The 16,831-nt window shown below is 40.4% G+C and overlaps 1 protein-coding gene across 14 annotated transcripts in view; it reads right to left on the bottom strand.

Annotated features, from left to right (window-relative positions):
• Positions 1–16,831, bottom strand: part of MACF1 (microtubule actin crosslinking factor 1) — a 370,922-nt gene that overhangs the window by 212,903 nt on the left and 141,188 nt on the right. For all 14 annotated transcript variants that reach the window (XM_066375911.1, XM_066375914.1, XM_066375912.1 and 11 more), the window contains 2 exons: positions 12,774–12,835; positions 107–196 (listed from right to left, as the gene is read on the bottom strand). In XM_066375911.1, the coding sequence (XP_066232008.1) occupies positions 107–196; positions 12,774–12,835 (152 nt within the window). The remainder of the gene's footprint in view (positions 1–106; positions 197–12,773; positions 12,836–16,831) is intronic.

Genomic DNA, 16,831 nt, shown 5'->3' with positions numbered 1-16,831 from the left:
AGCAATGATGGCCACTGCCCCACCACTCAGCACGATGGACCAATAGATATGTCATTAACAGGGCCACACCTGTGAGGTCATACATTAGGGGAAGGGAGAAGCTCACCAGTTTGATGCCCGAGAGGACCTCCAGCAGAGAGATCAGGTTATGGCCATCCCGCAGATCTTCATAAAGATCATTGATGTGCTTGCGGACCTGTGCACAACAGTAAAACAGACTGCTTTTTATTTGAGCTTGAATTATTTTATTCTCTATGAAAGAATCTCTGTAAACAAAAATTAAATATTTGAAACTGGAAACAGTAAATTCAGGAATTTTCAGGTTGGAGTACAGCACATGAACACTTACCAAAGTGTGTGTGTTTTTAAAATTGAAGCTAGATTTATTACACATTATGGCAACCCTGAACAGTATTCAAGAAAGTCTGGACAAGGAGATGGGGAGTCTTAATCATCCTGAAACGCCTCACGAATTACTATGAACCTAAATGAGATACGATGGCCAATGATGGACAGGTGAGTCGCCCAGAGGTAGAAAAGCCTTCCAGAGAGTATACAAAGGAAACTAAAATGGCAGGTACCCTGCTTCACAGGGTATACATCTAATTTAACCCCTTTCTTACCAAATATTTTACAGTAAATTTGAGAATTATTTTCCTTTTAGGAAAAATAATTCCAATTTTATAACAGAAACTATGGAAAAACAAACCTCACTTTGGAAAAATATATGGTTAAAGTCCAATTCTGTGCAAAATGCTTTCCCTGTTATCCCATCTACCCTTCACATCTATCAGGCAGGTTTTATTATTATTCCTATGTTATACATGAGGAAATGGGGCACAAAGAGGTTAAATAACTTGCCCAGCAGCACAGGTGGAAAGCTGGCCTCAATTTGGTCTTTTTGAATTTTAGTCTTTTCCATTAACTTCTATGTGTTTTTTTAACTTCTATGTTTTATAATCAACCATAATATTCTTTTATTTACTGAATCCAAATAACTGCTCTGTGAGGTTTATTTGTGACCCATATTCGATAAGCGAAACTGAGGCTCTGAGATGTTAAGGCCCCATAGCTCTGGTAAGTGGCAGTAGGTCTTCTGACTTATTTCAAATCTAGTGATACTTCACTGAGTGACACTCACAACACAGAATCAGAAGATTAGTAGAAATTACAAGGAGAAGAATTCCTTTTCAAAATAAATAATTTTCTAGATAACAATAAAAGGGCCAGTTTCAGATGTAGTCAATTTCTAGACACTGGGATTTTTCAAGTAGAGACTGGGATATTGAGGTTTCTAAATTTGTGTGGAAAACTGAATTATAGTCCTTTCCAATTATAATATCTAGCATTCAAAAACAGAAAGGGAATTAGAAAAGATAAAAACTGTATCTATCTGAGAAGACTTCCCGAACTAGAAAAAACTTGAAAAATTACAAAATGTTTTGATAGAAAGAAAGAAGATAGGAAAACCATATAAAACAAGGTATAGCGTTTGAAATATGCAAGTTATACATGTTTGTGTGTATATGTATTAAGGAATAAAGTAACAGGTAGAGTACTCAAATGAAGAAAAATGGTTCATAATAAATCGCATAATAGCTTTCAAATACTGAAAGAACACCTCTTCAATTTCTGAGCTATTTACAATGTACTCATTATAGATATGACACACTTTCTGGTTTAAGCGGCAACATTTACATTTCTCTTCCTCACTTGAAGTTGACAATGAACAAAACAATGCACCCAGTTCAGACTTGTAGTATTTATTGATTTTCAGGGTGTCAATACTCCCACCATGACCACTTGCAAGCTGCTATTATAATCTCACTAAATGCGACGTTGGGAAGAAAAGTACATTTTGCACACCATTATGTAGTGTTTTCATCACATAAACACAAAAAACATAATTAACCTCAAGAACACAGACAATAAGAGTATGTAGAAAAATAACTATGAAGTGATGAGTTTTGAGTATTTACTACTTTTATTTTAAATAGAATGTATTTAACTATAAGTTTATATAATTTAATTTTTAACAATGGCTATGCTTAGCAACAAGCTCACAAAATTCCCCAGAATTTAACACTTGGCTCTTGTGAGCCTGTGTAAACTGACTCCAGCACACCAGTGGCTCCAAGATTTTAGGACCTCTCCCTCAGATGGGTCCAAGGAACTCTGCAGCCAGAAAAGCCACTAACAGAAAGAAGCAGTCATTAGAGTTGGAAAGGGAATGAATTCGACAAATTCAGTTTTAAGTATGTTGAATGTAAAGTGGCCACAAAGGAGCTACAAATGGAAATGCTCTTGAAGCAGCTGGAAATACCAGAATTCCATTTGGGTCAGCTGAGAACTTAAGTTTAGAAGTCATGTGCAAAGAGGTGCTAACTAGAGACATGGGAAATGTTGGGCTTTCTGGGTTAGGGGCAAGTGAGAAGAGCAGAGTGCTAAGGACTGAGCCTGAGGGAATAGCCAAAATTAGAAGGCAGAGACGGAAAAGCAATCAATGGGGGGGCGGGGGGGGGCAGCAGTGAGAGGTAGACAAAAAACTGAGGACGTATAATCAAGGAAGGGGTGATCAAAAAAACTGAGGACGTATAATCAAGGAAGGGGTGATCACCAGCATCTAATGCTACAGGACAAGGAAGATGAGGACTAAGAAAGGGTTTTTTAATTTTCCTACAATAAGTGTGTTTGGGATTATAATTTTCTAAAGAGTGGTAGAAAGGAAATCAGATTATCAATGAACGGTAATTTAAAAATAATTCAAAATATTAAAAACTTGGTATTAAGGATTAAGAAGAGAAGAGATAACAACAAGGGATTTATTTTTGATAATATAACATCTGAATATAGGGTATAAATAATAGCAGGAATGGACACTGAATAGCGATTTAAATGAATTAAAAGTAGGGTTAAGGACCAGGTGAGATCATGTTATCAATAGGATACTAAATACCACAGGGTACTGAAAAGAAAATGGAAGCACTTTGAAATGCAAAGTCAATTTCACAGCAAGGCCCCAAAATTCCAGTTATATTTTACAACTATGAATAGCAAAATTCAACCACTTTATAAGAAATTTAGTGGAAAACTAGTTTGTTATATCTCTCAGTCCTTCTCTGATTACACAAAATAACTGTGAAAACCAACAGAGAGAGATATAGACAGAGGTAACAGGAAAGGAGAATGCTGAAGTATTTTCCCCTTCGGAGAATTTTCAAGAACAGAGAACAACAGTTTGTTCCTGAAGCATACTGGTCACAACTCTGCCCAGAGAAGGACAAAAACTAACTAACATTCTAGTGCTCCCATGTCAGAAACTTTTCAATTGTGGAAACAGAATCTGGAGGGCTTAATTAACATCCCACGATCACATATCCAGTAAAGGAACAGGCTGATCAAATCTAGGTCTGCTCCATTCTGAAGTCTTTATCTCTTCTGCAAATACAAGGCTGACTCTAAAGTTTTCCACAAATGCCTTAAGAAAATGTCCAGTAAAGTAAGTATCATTAGTTATAGAGATAGCTGCATAAAATAAAGCCAAGAGTGCTCAGAAATCATCAATATGTATGTTTCCAACAAATAATCATGCTCTCTGTCAACAAAAGAGTAGAAAACTTCAACTATCCAGATTGTTGATTGTTTGTACTACCTGTGAAAATCACTGTCAAAGTGAGTGAAGGCCTCTAGAGAATATGTATGAATGGCTAACAAACTCATGAAAAAATGCTCAATATCATTAGCCATAAGGAAAATGTAAATCAAAATTATAGTGAGATACCACATCACATCTAGTAGGATGGTCACAATTGAAAAAAAAAAAACACACACAGAAAAACGGATGATAAGTGTTTGATGGAGATGTAGAGAAACCGGAAACCTCATACACTGCTGGTGGAAATGTAAAATGGTGTGGCTGTTTTGGCAAAAAGTCTTGACAGTTCCTCAAAAGGCTAACCACAAGTTATCATATGATCCAGTAACTCCACTCCAGGTATATATAAGAGAATTGAAAGCACATCCAGAAAAAAAAAACACAAAAAACCCAAAAACTTGTACATGACTGAATGTTCACAACAGCAATCACTGCTTGTAATAGCCAAAAAGTAAAAATAACTCAAAATATCTATCAACTGATAAATGGGTACACAAAATGCTGTACATCCATAGAATGGAATATTATTCAGCAAAAAATACTGTTTCAGGCTATAACATGGATGAACCTTGAAAATATTATGCAAAGTGAAAGAAGCCAGTAAAACAAAGGAATAGATCACATGCTGTATGATTCCATTTATATGAGACATCCAGATCAGGCAAATCTATAGAGACAGAAAGTAGATACCATATTTCCCCATGCATAAGACGCTCCCATGTATAAGACGCACCTTAATTTTGGGGCCTGAAATTTGAAAAAAAGAAAAGAATGTACTATATTATATAAGGTTATTGAACTCAAGTTTTATTCATCATAAAATTCATACAACTCCTCATGACTGTCAAAACTCCCATCCATTAACTTGTCCTTATCTGTGTCTGATGACGAATCACTGTCTTCATATATTGCCTCGTCCACAGTTTCATCTATGGCATTAGAAATGCCACAGTTCTATAACCAGTGTATAAGACGCACCCAGTTTTTAGACCCCAAATTTTTGGGGGAAAGGTGCGTCTTATACATGGGGAAATATGGTAAGTGGTTGCCTGGGGCTGGGGAGGATATTGGGGGGTTAGGGTATAGGGTTTCTTTTGGGGGTGATGAAAGTGTTCTAAAATTGACTGTGATAACTGTACAACTCTGATAATATACTAGAAGCCATTGAATTATACACTTTAAATGGGAGAATTGTACATGTGAGTTAAATCTCAAAAAAGAAAACATTTTGAAAAACTAATGACTAAATTTTGTGAGACCAAGTCCATCCTAACCCAGGTCAATCTTCCCCAACCCCCCATGCATTATTAATAAACCAAGGAAAAGCTCTGCACTCCAATTTTTTTTTTAAAGATTTTACTTATTGATTTCAGAGAAAGGAGAGAGAGAAAGGTGGAAGCCATCAACTCAGCTGCTTCTCGTATGTGCCTTATCTGGGTGTGCCCCGGGGTTTCTAACCAGTGACCTCAGCACTGCGGATCAACGCTTTAACCACTGCACCACCACAGGTCAGGCTGCTCTCCAATTTTTTAAAGATTGTTTGAAGTTATAAAAAGATAAACGGCTATCCTTAATTTCTGATTGGCTTTTTTAGCAAAGGGAATAAATTATACTAAGTGCTTAGAATCAGAATCTGAGCCCAAAGGGATTTTAAAGATTACTTAACTCTTAACACTCTCAGATTACAGATAGGAAAATGTTGCCTGGAGAAGTTAAATAACTTGTGTCATATAATGTAGCTGGGAAGTTTCAGATCACTGTCTCCTGACTCCGAGTTCAGTGCTCTTTCCCTTCACAAGACACCCATGACACTTGAGGGGTAGAAATGGCATATAGCAATGTTATTAAATTATAAAAGGTCACCCAAAAGAACCAAGGATTATCATGTAGTATTCTTTGATACCTGCAGAGAACCTGATCTAGAAAAGCTTCCCTGTAAGGCTGTTAAAAGAAAACACAAGCAGCTCCATTTTCTTGATCCAAATTATATTGAAGAGCAAAATAAAATAGGTCAGAGGGGAAAGTTTTAAAGAGAAGAGTATGTTATTTACTCTCAGTTATACTTATTAAAAGATACAGGAGCCCTGGCTGGATAGCTTGGTTGGTTAACATACCCTCCTTTAGCCCAGAGGCTGCTGGTTCGATCCCCGTTCAGGGAACACACAGGAACATATCGATGTTCCTGTCTCTACCCCCACTCCTTCCTCCCTCGCTAAAATCAATAAATAAAAATTTAAAAAAGATACAGATAAAGTGAAAGTGAACCTAGTAATTTCAAATGGATTTCTGAATTTATACATTTCTAAACTATATGAACGAAATTCCATTTTAATTTAGTGGCCAAATTTATCCTCAAGGAAAAGCCTAATGCTAAAACAGATTATAGTTGGCCTGTACTTTTCACTCAGGAAAAAACTCAAATGCAGGGAATAAGAAGGGAAGGCCAGCCTGACCAGGCGGTAGCGCAGTGGATAGAGCATCGGACTGGGATGTGGAAGGACCCAGGTTCAAGACCCCGAGGTTGCTAGCTTGAGCGCGGGCTCATCTGGCTTGAACAAAGCTCACCAGATTGGACCCAAGGTTGCTGGCTTGAGCAAGGGGTTACTCAGTCTGCTGTAGCCCCATGGTCAAGGCACATATGAGAAAGCAATCAATGAACAACTAAAGTGCCACAACGAAAAACTGATGATTGATGCTTCTCATCTCTCTGTGTTTCTGTCTGTCTGTCCCTATCTATCCCTCTCTCTGACTCTCGCTCTGTCTCTGTAAAAAAAAAGAAGGGAAGGCTGGAATCCCTGTTGGAATAAGTAGAGTGAGTGAGAAGAACAAAGCATAAAGCTCTTTGCAGACAATTCTATCCTCTCTCTATTTTGAGAGTTCCTTAAGTTTTGAGAAATCTAACAGTGGTAGCAACCAAGTCTAATTAATTAACAAAGACCCTCTCATTGGGTTTTTAGATGACTCTAAAATCCACAGCAGGTAGCTTTTCTTAACAGGCAGGCACTTGTGCACAGGGAGTAGAGAATCCAAGCCCAGATGTTGGCCCAAAACGTTTAATGGGGGTTGAGATGCACTTAAGAGTGAAGATCTGAAAACTCAAGGTCCAGGCAGAGATCTCCACAAACAACCATCAGATGGTCACGCCTGTGCAACAAGAACACCCACCATTCCTCTCCTCAGTGTCCAACCAGCGCTATTGTGTCCATCTCTAAAATGCCACTGCTAGTTTCCTGCTGACATTTCCCACGGACAGAAACAAGCAAAGAGGTGTGAAAGTACACGCAGAATCTAGGGAGTGAATTTTCTCATGTGGCTACAGCAAAAGCCGCTGCACAGGAGAGGGTGCCTGGAATCACCAGAGCTGTCTACTACACTGTGTTCAATCAGAGACCCTCAAACAGAGAAAAATTGAGAACAGTAAATATTCGGAGTTTAAAACTTTTGCTGGCCCTGGCCGGTTGGCTCAGTGGTAGAGCATCGGCCTGGCGTGCAGGAGTCCCGGGTTCGATTCCCGGCCAGGGCACACAGGAGAAGAGCCCATCTGCTTCTCCACCCTTCCCCCTCTCCTTCCTCTCTGTCTCTCTCTTCCCCTCCAGCAGCCGAGGCTCCACTGGAGCAAAGTTGGCCCAGGCGCTGGGGATGGCTCTATGGCCTCTGCCTTAGGCGCTAGAATGGCTCTGGTTGCAACAGAGCAACGCCCTGGATGGGCAGAGCATCGCCCCCTGGTGGGCATGCCAGGTGGGTCCCAGTCGGGCGCATGCGGGAGTCTGACTGCCTCCCCATTTCCAACTTCAGAAAAATTTTAAAAACAAACAAAAACAAAAACAAACAAACAAAAAACTTTTGCTGATTTAGCTGGAATTCTTGACTAAAATTCCAGGAAGGTCAGTGGCTTCCAGATTGCAAACATGAATAAAAATGGAACAAACTATTCCATCTGCTAGATTAAATACTAGCCGTTCTCTGAAGTCAATAGGAACCAACCAGAGGAAGCATTTCTCCTCCTTAGGAGCACATGCGGTGTCTCATCCTCTCACCCTTTCTTGATGTTCTCTTTGGGGGGATATATTTTATCAATTACCAGGACCTAGAGATATGGCAAAGGTAATTTAAATAAAACCTAATTTAAAACTCTAGGATTTTCTTTTTGATGGTTCTGGTATATAAGCAGAACTCTTAGATATATAGGCTGGTATTCTAAATTAGGTTATTTTTTTATTTCAGATGTTTTTAAGATTGTACTGACACTGTTCTCAAATACAAAGCCTGACCTGTGGTGGCACAGGGATAGGGTATTAATCTGGGATGCAGAAGTTACCGGTTTGAAACCCTGGCCTTGCCCGGTCAAGGCAACTACAAGAAGCATCTGCTACTAGTTGATGCTTCTCACTCCTCCCCCCTTTCTTTCTCTCTCTTCTCTCTCTAAAACTAATAAATAATCTTTTATATATATGGGAGGTTAATTTGCTTATTCCAAAACAAAAGGGTATTTGGGAATCTGAAAGATCTTAGGTCAACTAAATCTAGAACTTAAGAGGCTTGGTTGTTTTGGTCTTGCATCAGTCTACTTGTCAATGGCAACATTCACCTGGGTGGATTTGGGGAACAAAACAAAGAATGCTTGAGTTAGAAAAAACAAATCTCAATCCCTAATTCTCAGCCAAGAGTTCAAAGAATTCCAACATTGGAGCAATGATTCTGATTAGCAGTGAATCATCTCTCTGAAAGATCCTAAGACAAGAAAACGCTATTGGAACCATAAGGGTAGAAGTCTGAGAAGGGATGACAGATAGCCAGTGATTTCAGGAAAGCCCTGGCTGGTCTCCAGTTCCTCGCAATGCTACAATGTATTCGTCTAGTTTTTCTCTCCCTCAGCTTCCTGTCATCACACAGAACGGAGGCAGAGGACAGGTCCAACAGGCAGCACCAGCTACAAATGAGCAGCAGAGAACCAGAGCATTTGTATGCAACCACAAAGTTTAGGGGGACAAGCAAGAGGCAGGATAAATTCAGTTCTTCCCATCGTTAAAGATAAGGGATGCATGCAGAGCAAATTGGGATCATATTCAGTAGAATGAATGAGTAATTTAGGTCAGAAGACTCATGATGGATCTTTAGCTCCATCCGTCACAAGCTGTCTGATCTTGGGAAGTCACTTAATCCTTCCAATTCTCACTTTCCTTAGTTGTGAAAACTGAAAAAAGAAAAGCACTTTTTTACCTCTTTCAGGGTTATTATAAGGATCAAGTCAGATAAGAAAGTGCCTATCAAAATATTACTTACTCAAAGCAACAAATATGATACTTACTGGATATTTCTTGTGTCCCTGGTGCAGTGCTTGGTAGACAAAGCAGCACAATCCAGTCTAGCCCTCAAGGAGCACTCTAACAGAGGAAACCAATGTGTGAACATACAAGATGTCTCTTCAAGGTGGTACAGAGACGAAGTTGCAATTAATTTAGTGCAAGGGAGGGAGGTCAGAGTCTCAGGACAGTGATAATGGACCTGAGGCTTGAAGGGTAAGTGGGTGATGGCCGGGCAGAGGAGGCTGGGACATAGACGCACTCTGGGCGTGGGGGGGAATGAGTAAGAAGGAGGTGTGACAGTACAGGGAGCAGGAGGTTGTCTCCTGTGGCTACAGCACAGGCTACACGGGGGGGGGGGGGGGGGGGGGGGCCTGGAAAAGAAGCTGGACAGACTGGAACCAGGCTGTGAAGGGCTCTGCATCATGACAGTTACTGTCATCAAACAAGAGGCAACTGGTCCATACACTGAAAGAATTAGGAGAGCACCAGTTTCCCTTCCACTTCCTTCTCTGTCCTCACATTGAAAAAAGAAGATACAATATCTGCATTCAAATTATAATCTAGCAGAAAGATCTATGCCACAGGTGCTGCAACGGAAGTACAAAGAAGTACAGGGAAGGGCACAGGCAGAGGGTAGTCAACTCCACGTGGGAGAGTCAAGAACATGTTTATTAAGGAGGTGTTAAGTTGATTTTATCCAGGCAGCACAGAGCTGGGGAAGGTATTTCATGCAGAGGGAGAACATGAGCAAAGATACAGTCATAAGATAGCATGGTACGCAATTCGGCAAGAGCTTAAAGTATGACAGGAATACGATGCTGTGAGCCTGGAAAGGCAGGCAGAAGCCAGTGCCAGTACTGCACAGGCCAAGTTCTAAAATTTCTGTTCTGCCTCTTTGTAGTGTGACCTTAAACAGGCTACTGAGTCTCTCTAAATCTCAATCTTCATTGATAAAATGTGAATATTAATAGAATTTACAGCACAAGGTCACTGAAGAATTGAAACTAACATAAAATAATGCTGAATGTCAACTGTAATTGAAAAAGAATTTTCAAGGTCACTGAAGCATTAAATGAGGTAACCCATGTAAAGGGCTTATGAGGACAGAATGCCTGGTTTACAGTAAACACTCAAAAAACTACCATGATTACCATGATTATAGAAAACTTAATTAGGAAACTATTATAGTGTTAAAGGCAAGAGATAAAGAGGCCTTGACTAGAGCAGAGGTTAACAGGGATGGAGAAGCGAAGTCAGATGCAACTCTTTCTGAGTTGGAAGTGACAGACTATAGTGGTGACAAGGGAGAGACGATAGGCAAGACTGAATATAATATGATTCTAGGTTCACACTTGGACAGCTAGGTACATGAGCAACAATATTTAGCAATTGGGATATGTTGAATATAGGATGTGTCTGGGTAACACCCAGATGAACATGCTGAGAACACTGTGAGATACACAGGTCCTTGGTTCGGGCAAGAATTCAGGAAACGGTTCTTTCATCACCTCCTTATCCATATCTTGTAGCTTGAACATCACCCTCACTCTCAGTGCTCATTACACAAGTGGCCCTAAGGAGCCATGTTGGACTTATGTAACCATCTCCCATAGTTTACTGATGAATAGACACCTGACCCATGCAGGAAAAGAAAACCCCAGCCAATCAGGTTGCTTCTGTTTGTATCTTTGGAATCATGTAGCTGCAGGAGTTGGCATCACCATTTGAGGGACAGCTCACACACAAATAATGGGAGAAATGCAAAGAAACGAATATAGGAGACACACAGAAAAATTACAAGTCCTATAAAAAAAGAAAGAGAGAGTAGCTGCCTATGAAGTTTAGTTTTCATAAAGCCCAGATGCATCTAGACATCGGGTCCTGTGTGATCGCCCTGTGTCCTCTTCTACCCGTGCTTCCTGTGTTCCATGCAACTGAATGAGACTGCAAGCAGAGTACAGAGAACAAAACAAGGCAACGGCCAAGGTCAGGACCCTGGGGAAACATCAACATAGTGGAGACAGGCAGAGAAAGAGAAGCCAGTGAAGAGGCAGGCAAAAGGCATTCATAGAGGGAAGAGGTAATTCAGGAAAAAGCAGTATCCTAGAAGCCAATGTAAGAGAAGGCGTTAAGGAGTAGAAAGTTAGTCAACAGTATCAAATGCTACAGAGAAATCAAATAAAAGGAAGATAAAACTAGGCTACTGGATATAGCAATTAAGAAGTCTCTGTTGACCTTTCCCAGAGCAATACTGATTCTAACTAAAAAACTTTGTTTTTATATTTTGACTGCCACAGCCTGGCCTATAGTGGTATAGTGGATAAAGCGTTGACCTGGAATGCTGAAGTCACCGGTTCAAAACTCTGGGCTTGTCCGGTCAAGGCACATATTACAAGCAACAAATGAACAACTAAAGTGAAGCAACTATGGGTTGATACTTCTCACTCCCCCCCCTCTGTAAAATCAATAAATAAAATCTTTAAAAAAAATCTGAACTACCACATTAGTCATACTACCGTATTTCCCCATGTATAAGATGCTCCCATGTATAAGACACATCTTAATTTTAGGGCCTCAAATTTTTTTTTAAAAATGTATTACATAAAGTTATTGAACTCAAATTTTATTCATCATAAAATTCATACAAGTCCTCCTCACTGTCAAAACTCCAATCCATTAGCTTGTCCTCATCTCTGTCTGATGAGGAATCACTGTCTTCATATATTGCCTCATCCTCAGTTCCATCTATGGCATTTGAAATGCCACAACTACTGTATAAGATGCACCCAGTTTTTAGACCCCAAATTTTTCAGAAAAGGGTATGCCTTATACATGGGGAAATACGGTATTTATCCTCAGTTGGGTCCTTAAATTGTCTGCCTTGATTTATTCTCTGTTTGAAAATAATAAAATCTGCCCTAGTCAGTTGGCTCAGCGGTAGAGCACTGGCCTAGCGTATGGATGTCCGAGGTTTGATTCCTGGCCAGGGCACACAGGAGAAGTGCTCATCTGCTTCTCCGCCCCTCCCTCTCTCATTTCTCTCTCTTTTTATCTCTCTCTCTTCTCTCCCCGGGCAACCATGGCTCAATTGGAACGAGTTGACTCCAGGCACTGAGGATGGCTCCATGGCCTACTGTCTCAGGTGCTTAAAAAAAAAATGGCTCCAGCTGCTACGGAGCAATGGCCCCAGATGAGCGGAGCATCACCCCCTAGTGAACTTGCCAGGCGGATCTCAGTCGTGCACATGCAGGAGTCTGTCTCTCTGTCTCCCCTCCTCTCACTAAATAAATAAATTAAGTAAGTAAGTAAGTAATAATCATAAAGTTTCCCCCCACCCCTAGACATTCTAGAAGTGTTTTGTATTTTAAACTGCATGGTGTGTGTGTGTGTGTGTGTGTGTGTGTGTGTGTGAAAAATCTTAAACTGAACATTTAAGATTTGTGCAGAGAGAACACAAAATCCCCTCTGCCCAATCCTTACCTAGTAATCAGAGTTAGAAATAAAAATTTTGGAAGGGGCTTATAAAATAATTTTAAAGTGTTCTTTGAATCCCAGGAATCACCCCATAGTATCCTCAACCTCAGCCTTCTGAGGTAATGGCATGTATTACTGTCCTCACCAAAAAAAGCTGAGCATAAAATTTTCCATACTGTTATGATTACATTCGTTATTTAAAAAAAGAAAAAGTTACATGTGTATCTCTAATAACTTGAGACAGGACAAGCAATCCGAACCATCTGGGAGAAGAGACTGATAGAACCAGATTAAAAGAGGCCAGAGGTGCTAGGGCAGCAATTATGAAGGAGTCCTACCTTCATCAGGTGCTTGTTGACCCACTTAGTGAACGTTTTCTTCTGAACGCGGTCCCGCTCATCTGTAAAGAAAACACAGAAGGCACTGGCTTAGCATTAACCAAGGAACAAATTCCCACACACCAGTTTCTCCAGGACCATGGAGACAATTTCCAGAGAACTACGAGACAGTGTCTTCTTGTTGGGAAAGTTTGGCATGTCTGAGCTTTCTCTTCTGTCCTGATCATGTTGTTACTTTACAGATTAAACAGAATCGTGTGGCTCAAAATGCATGTCATGGCAAAGTCTTCTCAGCATCATAATTCTCTGAGGAGCAGAATGATTTCCTGCTTCCCCTACAGCAAACTCCAAACAGCCAAAGCTGTGAATACACCAACAGAAAGAGTGGAGTGGCCTTGGCATTTGGGGCACTCATAATGCAGTGGTTACATCTCACACTTCACACATACAGTTTCACCTAGTCCTGTGATGGCGAACCTATGACACTCGTGTCAGCACTGACACACTTAGCCATTTTCGATGACATACGGCCGCATACCAGAGAAGTATGGGGCTGCATGCCGACGTTTCATCCTCAGCTCCTGCACAGCCAGGTGCAGTAGCCGAGGATAAAACATTTGCTGTAGAGTAGACATTCTGTGCCGGAAGTCTGTAGGCCAAAACAACAGAACTCTGGCACAGAGCATCTAGTCCTGGGGCTTCTGGTTAGGCCGTTAGGGGATCTTTGACTTCACTTACGGCTGGCGGAGCAGGGAGCAGCAGGAGGTCATGGGGGACGCATCTCTGGGGGCCCTGTGATCGCCATTACCAGCAACCACATAACCACAGCAACCATCACCCAATCTACTGTTCTGGGGTGTCATGGATTTCTAATTGACCATCATTACTGAGATAAGTGAGGGGGAGACTGGGAGAGACAAGGGACTGTGCTATGGGTGCCGTTTCCCGCCATTAGAAATAGCGGCAGCCTTCTTAATTTACATAAGATGCAACTTGCAGAATTTCAAGATAGCATCTGGGCTCAGGTTTTTGTCGCCTTAAGGTCAAAGCTTGAGAATCTGGAAAGGTGCCGCTTGAAGAATCAAGAGGAGTGCCACTACAAACAGGAAATTTGGAGTGCCTGGAACTGATTACCAGACACTTTTAGCACCCTGAAAAATATAGCAATGGCTTTACTCACAATTTTTCCCTCTACGTACTTTTGTGAGACCTTATTCTTAGCGTTAAATAATATCAAAACCAACAAAAGAAACAGATTGACAGATGAAGTTAGTAGCGCTTGCTTGGGCTTGAAATGTACAAAATACCAACCTTCAATCGAAGATTTAGCCAATGAAATTCAGCAACAAAAAAATCACTAATAGGCAGATTAAAGAATTGCCCCTCCCCCTCACTTATCTTAGTTTAACGGCACCCCACACAAGTTAAATAATATCAAGACCAACAAAAGAAACTGACAGATGAACAAAGAAGTCACTAAGCAGGTAAGTTAAATAATTAGTTTTTGGTTTATTAAATACAGTTATATATTACAATTATACATTTTTGTTCTTTAAACTATAAATATCGCGAAATTATGGTTTTTTTCTTGAAGTGACACACCACCAGAGTTATGCTCATTTTTTTTTTGGCGAATTTTGACACACCAAGCTCAAAAGATTGCCCATCACTGACCTAATCAATACTCGACTCTCTCCCTCTCCTCCTCCATTACTTCCTTCATTCCAATTTTCTCACCAGCCATTAACAACCAGCCAAACTCTCAGATCTGCCCTGTTTACCTCACTGTACGTTCCTCCTTCCCTCCCTTCTCCTGATCTTACAGAGCCCGCATTTCTTTGTAGGCAAACTCCCCTTCATTCTCAAGTTTGTCCCTGCTTTAACAGAAACACAACTATCAATACTTGATAGTAAGTGCTCCACAAAAGCACTTTCTCCCACAACTGCCAATTCCCCAGATCCACTTCCAGGACACTGATCCATCAGCTCTGACCCTTTCTATTTAGTTGAAGCCCATGCCATTCCCTATATCATCTTGTTCACATCATCCTCACTGGCATCAACCATTCCCTGCTGCCCGCCCCCCTCCACATGGCATATTTACCTTAACCTTCCCTGACAGACTGGTTCACATTTATCACCCCACATGTATCCTCTGGCAGAATATCCACATTCCTTCACATATGTGCTGACAATGGCTACACATGTCAGCCTACATGGCTCCACTGACCTTCATCTCCAATTCATATCCAGCCACCACGCTACCTCAACCTGGGCCTCACTCCTTCTCCAAACAGCTATTTAGCTGTCATCTTTGTAAATCTTTCACACCTCCTAATCATTCTCAACCTTCAGTCACCCCCTTCCTACTTTATTAAGAGCATCTAAGATTATCCAGGCCTGTGCTAGACAACATGGTTCAGGAGATCTAAGCTGCCATCACTAATACACCAGGAACTCCCACCTGCCTCACCTTCTACTCTGTTCACCACGAGTCTCCAAACCTGAATTATCACCATTGCTTAACTCTTCCACTTCTTCTCCAAGTCAGAGAACATTTCAGAAGAAATAGGCAGAATTATACAAGTAATTCACTAGTATTATATAAGAGGTTCACTAGTAATTCATACAAACTTCAGTTAGGTGTTCTCTCCTACTGCCCAGGAATTCCCTTCCTCTGAATCCCTAGTAAAAGCTACATAGGTACCATTCCAAACAACACCAAGGCTCTCTCTCTCCTCTTCCAGGTGAACTGCATATCTACTTACTTTTCTGAGTTTATAGCCATTAAAGAGTCTTACCTTCACATCCTTCTTTTCAGCCTCGAATCCTTTCCTGCTTTTCAAGGAACAGTTCTCTCTTCCTACTATAGACCACAGAACTTAGGAACTAGTTATACAGTCTGATTCCCTGCTGATACATGAACCTCTTCAACAATAATATGTTCGGGGTTAAAGGGTCTGTCCAAACCTTGCATACATCTACAATGCTCCTATACTTAAAACTTAAGATAATAGAGGAAGATCCAAGTTGGCTACAGGGTATATGGAAGTTCCACTCACCTCTTCTCAGCACCAAACCGGATTTCAACTAAATTATCAATTAACCTAAACAACCAACTGAAGACTAGCTGAACAGAACTATTATAACTAAGGCTCTCCAAAAGAAGCCCACTAAGAATGAATAATAATGAATTTAAACTGTAATTGCAAAATAAAAATAAGATAATACAGAAGTCATTACTTTAAGGAACACATAATAATTTAATAAAGTGTCATAAGCTACTTCTTTATAAATTTTACCTATTGGCTCTCATTTGGAACTATAAAGAATTTTTTTAAAGTCTATTCTTTCACTTCATAGAATCCTGGCAAGTATTTAAAACCAGGATTCTTATTAGATTTAACCACTGTTATTCCCATATATTTTGATCATTTGATCTTTTTAGCTGCTGACTCAATTAGCCAACAGCATCATCATCCTTTCCAAGCCTGTATCATCCACAGACTGCATCAGAAGCAGCTTGCAGATACAGTCCCATCTAAATTGCTGACACACAGCTCATACTATTTATGAAAAAGTAGCATGTTACTTTCTTCCTCTCCACCTCTCCAAATGCTATTTATTCTTTAAAATCCAGCTCATTCATTCACTCACTTATTCTCTGAATAAATCTTTTTAAAGGACCTAGGCTGCTTGGAACAGACTGTTACACAAAGTCACAATCCCTACCTTTGAAGGAGATGACAATCTAGCAGGGAGAGAAATAACTTGAATGCAGTTTGAGAAGGGCTGTAACAGAGGTAAGCACAGAGTGCTCAAGAATTTAACAGCCTAACTGAGAAGGGGAGGGAAGCATTGGGAGGTTAGTAAAAATGTCCAGACAAGTGACTCGAACTAAACCTTAAAGGATGAGAAGTCAGCCAGGAAGAGAAGAGAAGGGAAAAGCTACTACATGAAGTCTCACCTACTGCAAATTCATGGAGAGAAGGAGGAACTTATGTTCAAAGAGCAACACAGTATTAAGGATGGTTGAAAGACAGGATGTGTATTAGGAA

Source organism: Saccopteryx leptura, chromosome 3 (assembly GCF_036850995.1).
Source record: "Saccopteryx leptura isolate mSacLep1 chromosome 3, mSacLep1_pri_phased_curated, whole genome shotgun sequence".
In the NCBI taxonomy this organism is placed as follows: Eukaryota; Metazoa; Chordata; class Mammalia; order Chiroptera; family Emballonuridae; genus Saccopteryx; species Saccopteryx leptura.
Note: the sequence above shows the minus strand (reverse complement) of the source record. Positions and strands in the feature narration are given on the sequence as shown.